This window comes from Lipophrys pholis, assembly GCF_963383615.2.
Source record: "Lipophrys pholis genome assembly, chromosome: 10".
Taxonomy (NCBI): domain Eukaryota; kingdom Metazoa; phylum Chordata; class Actinopteri; order Blenniiformes; family Blenniidae; genus Lipophrys; species Lipophrys pholis.
In genome coordinates, this window is record NC_137640.1 from 15,364,273 (window position 1) to 15,373,361 (window position 9,089).

The window sequence follows — 9,089 nt, forward strand, 5'->3', positions numbered from 1 at the left end:
TCAAGCATGTAAAGTTTTAGGCCGAGAGCAGCATGTAGAGAAGAGTTACACATCACCTCTTGTTTCATGGCAAACCATCAGATTGTCGGCAGGCTTCTCTGGGCATGTCTTCTGACTTTTGTGGAAGAATCTTCCCCTTTTCATTGGGATGGAGTGTTGTATAGACAGGCCAAAGTTTAGGTCTCTTGGACTTACAATGTAGGAGTTTCAGAATTTCACAGTTAATGCCAAATGGTGGACTTCCTGTTGGGTTTAGAGTACCGTGTAATAACATTTTTATGTGTTTTGATGTGCTTCCTATCCCTACCAATCTCAAGAATGATATCACAAAGATTGAGGCCATGGTATGTGGAAATATAATTCCTTAATCCTCCTCTTACCAATAGGTGGAGACGGTATGGTAAGGCAAAGCACACCCAGACCCAACTGTGTCTCTGTCTCTGTCTCTGTGACTCTGCCATCCGAGAAAAGCTGTGAGCCTCTGTTCTCTGTGACACCGTGGAAAACTTTTGCATTCCGAACAGCGCCATCCAGCTCTTGCTGAATCTCCTCCTCTCCTGTCACTGAGAGGAGTGTCTGCATCTTGCCGGATAACCGCTGTGCTGTGTAGCACGCCAACATTTCAATAAACCCAGTCAACAAAACAACCAGTGTGTACAAAGTGGCATGTGTACCATCTTCACTACCGATCAGCAGTCGTGTTGGAGAATGATGGTGATGTAGGTCCTTCACTTCTTGACCTCACTGCCACAGACGGTGGCAATTATTCTCTTCATGTTAAATAATCAGGAGCTACACAACAACTGAATGACATTGAAAGTCACACCACTCACACTAATGGTTCTAAAAAACCCAAACTCCCGCATATATGCAGCAATTAGATAATAATGTAGCGGAGGGGCGGGGCCAGAGGGCAGGGGAAGTAGCTGGCAGGTGGCAGGTAGTTGGAGGCAGTTGGGGACAGTCTGGGGTAGTTGGTGGCAGGCGGCGGGCGGAAGGATGACTCGTAACACGGAAAGGGTGCTGATCTATTCCTGGTGGGTCAGATGCTCCTGGGATGGAAATGAGCTGCCGCCGCCGCTCGCTCTCTCCATCCTCACTTATATAGTGTTTTTTGTAAACGGAAAATTTAATTGGGGCCAAAACTTTTGTTGAAAAGATTGAACTGAGTGACACGGTCATAAGAAAATCTTTGTAGGAAGCTACAAGTATTTAACCAGCACAGTCCAGTTTTTATGATTCTTACCTGCTGTGTGGGGAGACCAGGGTTTGAGTCCTCATTGGTGCATTAATATATTCAGTTAGTTGTAAAGATGTGGATTTGCTTATTCTTTTTATTTTCGATCTGCCATTCTTCAGTAGTTTTACATAGCATGGAGGTTAAAATCAATATATGCAGTGTCATCTTCATTTTTATGTGGAGAAGGTTTTGCAGCTCCTACTGTCTTCTGTTCAGTGGAAAACTGGTCCAAATGGCTCTTTGAGTGTTGAAGGTTGCCGACCCCTGTCCTAGGAGGATTGTGTTACATGAGTTCCATGCATAACGCAAAATGGTAGACTTTACGGGTTTAGAGAATGGCTGTCAGTGACATTTTTGGGCAGCTTGACCTGCTGCATATGTCTACCATATTTCTTGGATGTAGGTGAAACGTTTAGCCCATTTCAGACGTTGCAAGTGTGAAAACACATGCCAGACACATGCACAATGACTATAAAATATAACATTTGAAGCCACTTCTGTGTGTGCAGATTTTCACAAAGGTTTGAGAATGTTTAGGCCTTCACAAATGCTGCAATTTCGGTTGAACTAAAGAACTATTAATAATAATAATAATAATAATAATAATAATAATAATAATAATAATAATAATAATAATAATAATAATAATAATAATAATAATTCCTTGCAACACAATAGGGTCGTGCCAAGCTGTGTGCGGGCTCAAATAAATAAATAAATAAATAAACAAATAAACAAACAAACAAACAAACAAACAAATAAATAATCGATTTTCATCCCAAGTTTCATTAGTTTGAGAGAACTGTAATAATTGTCTAATATTTCATAAAAAAAATTCCTGAAATGGAATGGCCTTGGAACATAAAATCGGTTGCTTTTAGACAACAGACAGTTTATCCCAGTACCATGGTTGTACTGCTTTAAAACATTGATAATGAGTATACACTTCCTGGGGAGGCTAATGGAGCTGAGGCAGCTAAAATATGGGCCGAAGCTTCAACACGGGTGTCCACAGAGATGTTTTGAAGCATTTAAAGCAATCATCTACAAAGTCTGGCTGAGAAAATGGAATAAAACTGTATTATTCATCTTAATCTCTTATCACCAACATGGGTTTGTTAACTGCATTCAACACACCTATTTTTTTTTATCAGTACATTGATCTGCTTACTGCAAGTCATAATACTCGTAATTACCTGCAAACTGTTAAACACATTAATCATTTTAATCAACTGTTCACTGACGTGGAGCATTAAACTGGTTTCATGCTTGATAAAACCTGTTAAGTAATGACAGACTGATGGAACAAAAAAGTTGGCTTGACATTTCATTTCCATTTTTTTTTTTTAAACCAGTTTCAAACTGCACCTAAACTCCTGTTATTTTAATGAGCACATTGCTCTGAGAGACCAGTCAGCACTAAGCAACATTTGAATCATAACATGATGACAGTTAGCAGGTTGCTCGCAAGCTGTCACGTCGGCGTCACACACGTCTGATGAAACCACACCACCCCGTGACACCTCATCAAAACACTATAGTAGGGAGGGGTACAAACTGAGAAAGAAACTGAGCAATAAGAAAATTGCAACCAAGTCTACTCATAAAGAAACTAAGTTCAGTGCGTTGTGTTTCAGATAATGCGCCTTTAAATGAGTGAGCTTGATCCTCCCGCTTATGACCTGTTATAGTGGCTCTTCTATGAAGTGAACAGTGAAACTGCCACCAGAAGCTGAGTTGACAAAAATTGGCCTTTCTAGTATTCTGCACCAAAAATAGAGTACACCGCATTTATATAACATTTGGCCGCATTTTATCTGCTAAACCTTATCTCCCGCTCCTGCCAGACAGTCATAATGAATGTATCAATTAACCCTGACTGTATGTGCCCTTAGGGATGGAGCCCCATGTGGCGTCAATTCCGCGAGTGATTTTGGCATTGAATTGATGGCACAGTCCTAGGCTGCCCTCACCTCTTCTGCGATGAACTTCGATCAGTCATGCTGACAGAAAAGCAGCCAGTGGACAGCAGCCTGAATAAAAAAGCCTTTTGAAAAAGCTGTTGACATAAACCCTCAAAACAACTTTGCACTGCATTTGCAACAAAATCTGCGTGATGGTGAATTACTGTATTTTCAGCTGATGTCATTTAACTGTCGCAGGATATGTAGGAATATGATTTGGTAACTCTGAAATAAATGTGAAAAATTATTGCAAGGATTACTAAAGTGCGTGTGTTTAATAAGTTGCAAATGATTCCTCTGCAGTCTGCGCAGTGGGTGGAGTGATTAACTCATATTGAGAATGTCACTGGTCTGTCTTTAGGGGCGTCTTACAAGTTTTAACATCCCCGTCTTAATAAAACTTCTCTCCACTAACTTACAATTGTTTACCAACTGATTTTAAAATTATACTAATACCTAGCACATGTGGACCTATAGTCCCCAGCCACTTCACTGAGATGCTGAGCCCTTATGAGCCAGTTTGCACTCTTAAAAGCCCAGACAAGGCCACTCTCGCTGTCCCTAATTTAAAATCCAAACCTGATGGTATCTTTTCCATCAGGGCCCCTTGACTTTGGAACAACCTGCTTGTGGAGATAATCCGAGCAGAATCTGTTACTTTTCATCAAGCTTCATAAAACGTACTTTTAAATAATTGCATCTCTTAAACACAAGATTTTTTTTTTATTTATTTTCCCCTCCCCCTGTCTGATAATCAGATTAGAAGTGTTGTTTGTTTCTTGCTGATTTTCTTTAAGTGCACTTTGTAAAATGCTGTTTTTTGACCATAAAATGATTGATGGAGTTTGCATGTTGTCCCTGAGTGCGATTGAGTTTTCTTCAGGTATTCTGGTTTCATCCTACAGTGCAAAAGTGAAATGCATTAGAGGTTATTTGGTGATTCTAAATTGCGTCTCGATGTCTGTATGACCTGTCTGTGGTTGCCAGTCCTGTACCTATTTTTCACGCAAAGTAATCTTGGATTGGCTCCAACCTCCCATGACTCTGAGTTGAATAAAGCAATACGAAAAATGGTTTGAGGGATACTCATCTTGCGAGAACCAGCTGAAGCACCAATGATGTGCCTCCCTCCAGAGGAAGGCAAAGGTACTATAAAATTCAGGAAAGGCAGTACTGCAAAATATACTTTATTAACATTTTCCCATTAAGTATAACAAAAGGACTTCAAATTACAATGTAATACACAGTTATACATTTTGAAACTGAATTAAACAAAAATGGTGTTACAATTCATAAAAATATATACATTTATTCTGACAGGGTGAATAGTAAATGTGAATACAGTGCATTAACAAATCAGTACAGCAAGAGTGTAAATAGCACTGACAAAAGCATTACCTTGTATTAAAAATGTTCTGTGATATTTGTGACACCATAGCAAACTTAAGGATAAATGAAAGCTTTCAAAGATGAATTCATATTCTCAACAGGTTTTGTCACAGTATCATGAGTGCAAGTGCTTTTTCAAAAAACAGTCAAACCAAAACTCAGAGGAAACGGTTAGATGTGTATCAGTGCGCACAGGTCTTGTTTTCTTGGGAGGGGAGCACTTTGTGGTCTAATCAGTTGAAACTGACAGGCAGCTGGTGGTGGTGCTCAGCCTACATTTTCTGGGTGCCCTGTGAGGTTTGACTGGGGTTGATGGAGGGGAGACCAGGCTTCGATTCTTGCTTCTGTTAAAACTGTTCCGCAGACTATCTCTCCTGCTCTCTGAGGTGCTGCTGGTGTCCTTGGATGTGAACGTGTCTGGGTGACAGAAGCCAGCCTTCACACAGCAGCAGCACAGCAGCTCAGCAATGGCTTTCCTCATCTCGCTGCAGCCCAGAGCATAGATGACGGGGTTTAGACCGGAGTTGAGGACAGCCACGGTGATACAGAAATCTGCACTGAACAGCAGTGTACATTGACGGGAGGTACAGAAGAAATCCACGAGTAACAGCATGAAGAGTGGGCCCCAGCAGAGCATAAAGACTCCAACAATGGTGATCACAGTTTTAAGCAGAGCCAAGGAGCGCTTGCGACTGCGCTGTGAGCCCAGCTGAGCACTACTGTGTACGTGGCAGTAGATGGCCCCATAAAGCACTCCTATTGCCAAGAGGATGAGGAAGAAGATGATGAGGGAGAAGAAGATGTAGGACTTGGAATAGAGAGGGAGGAGAGTGGAGCATCCATCCAGACTGCAAACACAGTTCCAACCCAGCAAAGGCAGGAAGCCAATCACCAGCGCCAAAACCCAACAAAGAGCCACCAAGCCATAGATCCGATAGTAGGCCTTCCTGGCAGATTTCTGGGGCAGCGGCTTCATCATCGTGGTGTAGCGCTCAACAGCAATCAGCAGCAAGCTGAATATGGAGGCTGCCAGGGCCACAAACAACATGCCCTCTCTGAAGAGCCAGAGGGCAGGTGTGAGGCGAAATGTCTGGCTGCCAGACATACAGATGTTGACCACGTAGGCAGCACCGGTGAGGAGGTCACTCAGGGTGATGTTGGCAATGCAGACATAAACCCAGCGACGGCTGTGGCAGATGCGGGAGACGACAGCAACCAGGACCAGCAGATTCTCAAGGATGATGAAAACACTAAAGAACAGAAAAACGGCCATGGTAGCACTGATGTGGCTCTGGGCGTTGTTAATGGACCTGTTTTGCAAGCGGCCAGTGTAGTTGTAATGCCCCAGGATCACTTGACTGAGCCCATCCAATGCAGTGGTGTTGCTGGGGTAGCTGGCTGTGTGGTACAAATGGGGACAAGAGGAGGAAGAACTGAGGGTGGAGAAGGCATCCATATTGACGAATCAGCAGGCCAGATTGAGGTTGTTGATGGAAACAGGCTGAACGGAGCCGGTACGAGCTACAAAAGGAATTAGTGTGAAACTCCTGTGGTCAAACAGGCTATCAGCACGCTCTAACTACTGAAGCTCGACACAGCACACACCTGAGAAAAGAAAAAGAAAAAAGTTGAACCGTCCATTTCAAAAATGGATCATGGAACATGTTACATCAAAATGTATCAAAGTAACTATCCCCTACTGTCAGAATAGTAAGTTCTTTTGAAGCATGTCTTAAGTAGATTTAAAAGCATCGTTTAAATGCCTCCCATGTGCTGCAATCAGCAACCAGCTGCGGTTAACACAGGATGAGTGTGCAGAGAGGGCATTTAAATTACCACAAGAAGGAAGCACGCATGCTGTTTTTATAAATAATCCAGGAAAGACCTCTATTAGATCGCTATTCTAATCGTATAAATAATTGTAATCGCAAAATAAATTACATGAGTTAATCAGAATCAATAAATCTAATGACTTTTCAGACATGAAACATGGTTTTCTGTGTGATTACATTGTTTTTAATCAAACCTGAGCAAAGATTAGATATATGGACTTTTTCAAATGAAGTTTTGAACAATATGCCACAAAACTATGTAAACTAAGTAAAATCTAAATCTGTCGAAAAAGTAATAGCATTATTTGCTCTCCTACTTAAATCATCAATTGAATTGCAGTTAATAATCAGAGCTGCAGAGTGGGGTGAATGGGCTTAGAAGGGTACTTACCCTGGCTGCTGATGGTGATGCTGAGTGTGTGACAGACTGGAAATAAACTTTTGCAGCATATTTGATGGGGAAGTAAGCCAAGAGGGTTAGGTATTCACACACCACACCCAAACACACACACACACACACACACACACACACACACACACACACACACACACACACACACACACACACACACACACACACACACACACACACTCCCCTAACCCCATTGGTGACCTGACACTAACTCCACAGTTGGACGTCATGAGAGCCTGATAATGCAGACAATTATAAATGTACCTTCAAACTCTATGCACATACACACAAAGAAAAGGAGTCCCTCACCAGTTTGGATTCCTTCACCTTGCAAAGTCTTAAGAAAATCACAATTAGTCCCAATTCGATACATCAAACGTGATACAGATTTTACGTTGCATTTTTCCTGGACATCACACAAGTGCCACTACAACTACACATCCTGACATTGCTCAAGATGCCCTATGATAGCTCATGCGGGAAAGACTCTTACAAAACATGTGCCACGCTTAGCCAGTTGTAAATGTTGTAAAGTATCATGACTCAATGTTTTTAAGGATATGTGGCAAGACTCTCACTTGTACTTATGAGAGAAAAGCACCAAGTCAAGGCAATATTTCAAAAGCTTTCAATTAGGATTTTGTTTCTCTCAATATTTCTCAGAAGGTTCAAGAGAAAAACAGGAACTTTCAATCAGATGGAAACGGGCCCCACCCTGCAGATAGTGAGGCTTTCATATAGTTCTTCACACAGCTGTCTTGTGCACAGACCACAGTCACACTGTTCATGCTATGTACTTATTGTCACAATGCATGGCACACGAGGCTCAAATGAACCCTCAACCATGTGCCTGTAGTCCTAAACCGCAGTGGCACTGAGGATTTCAAGTCAGCCATGAGCGCATAACACATACACACCCAGCATGTAAGGCATACTGCATGCACCAGGAAATGATGCCGTACTGAGAAATAAAAGAAAACAAAAAAACAACAATCACTTTTCAAATATGAATACAACCAAGGCGTGTGGCTGAACACATTTACCATCACGGTAGCATGGTTAAGAAGACGTGATTACATATATGACAAGCTCTGAGGAAATTAAGTTTGATTCATTATAATTGTCACTAAAAATATTGCAAATAGAACACATGACTACAACTGCAAGCTACAACTACAAGCTACAACTCCTCTGAACTCCTGCCTTAACTGCAATAAGGCCAAGGTGAAACTTATCTATTGTCACATGTTTTAGAAACAAGAAAAACTTTTGGTTCCCCTCGACAATATATTTATTAGAAATGATTCTGTGGTTTCATGCAAGAAAGGCCAAACTGAAAAAAAAAACTTTGCATACAAATGCAAAAACACTTAACAGGTCAATAGACTGTAAGATATTTGACCTACTTTTTGCTGTAAATAAGGCATAACATTTTTTTTTTTGCCTCCACTATCTAATGACTCCTACAACTTCTCCTTTTCAGGCTCAAGGTATGAAAGCGAAGCAGACATGCATCTATATAAAGTACAGCAACTTTAGATGGAGGGTGGGTGTTAGTGCCACACAAATGACGAGAGGCGAGACTGTTATTGTAAATAAAATGAGGAAAATAAAACCTCACACACAAACTTCAAGGAATGATTGCTGTGTGAGGTGTTACTAACACCCACAGCTGTTAGAAACGCCCTGACTACCTTGCTTTGACAATATGACTTCAAACGGGGCTGTAACCACAAAGAGTGTGATTCAATTCGCAAATAAGTGCGTGTGCGTGTGCATTTTGCGCGTGTGCGTCTAGAAGAAATGGAAATAAACAGTTTTACTCAGACGTTGGTCCTACAATTATTGTTTCTCTTCTGACATCCACCAAATCACAGCCAGATGAATATTTTGATCTAAAGGCAAAAAAGTCTGACTTTACTTGTGCAAGTTTAAACAGTTTAAACTGCAGGTTAAATCTTTACATAGCTGGTAACTACCTTAACCTCCATCACAATATTACAACCACAGTAACGTACTTTCTAAAAGTGTGCATTTTCATAAAAAGAAATAGTTAGTTAGCGACCACTTATTTCTTTTTTATCATCACTTCAGAAAAAGGTTTGGAGGAAAAAAAGTAGCAGGAAAATGCATTGCCCCTGATCCCCGGACTTGTTTCTCTGGCACCTCGCAGGAAAGGTCTGCCTCACACTTTGGAGAACACAGGTCTAATCATGGGCTGTCATTTCTGCCGCACCCAGTGATGGTAAAAT

The 9,089-nt window shown here is 41.3% G+C and overlaps 1 protein-coding gene across 1 annotated transcript; it reads right to left on the minus strand.

Annotated features, from left to right (window-relative positions):
* Positions 1-4,376: 4,376 nt before the first annotated feature.
* On the minus strand, positions 4,377-6,945 carry s1pr4 (sphingosine-1-phosphate receptor 4). Its single transcript, XM_080472665.1, has 2 exons — positions 6,817-6,945; positions 4,377-6,198 (listed from the first exon to the last, which is right to left on the minus strand). Exon 2 carries the CDS (start codon positions 6,047-6,049, stop codon positions 4,823-4,825), a length of 1,227 nt encoding a protein of 408 aa, XP_080328791.1. The 5' UTR covers positions 6,050-6,198; positions 6,817-6,945; the 3' UTR covers positions 4,377-4,822.
* Between the last annotated feature and the right edge of the window lie 2,144 nt (positions 6,946-9,089).

Excerpts from the sequence above, each read along its gene's own strand:
- s1pr4 (XM_080472665.1), bottom strand. The coding sequence starts at position 6,049 with ATGGATGCCTTCTCCACCCTCAGTTCTTCCTCCTCTTGTCCCCATTTG.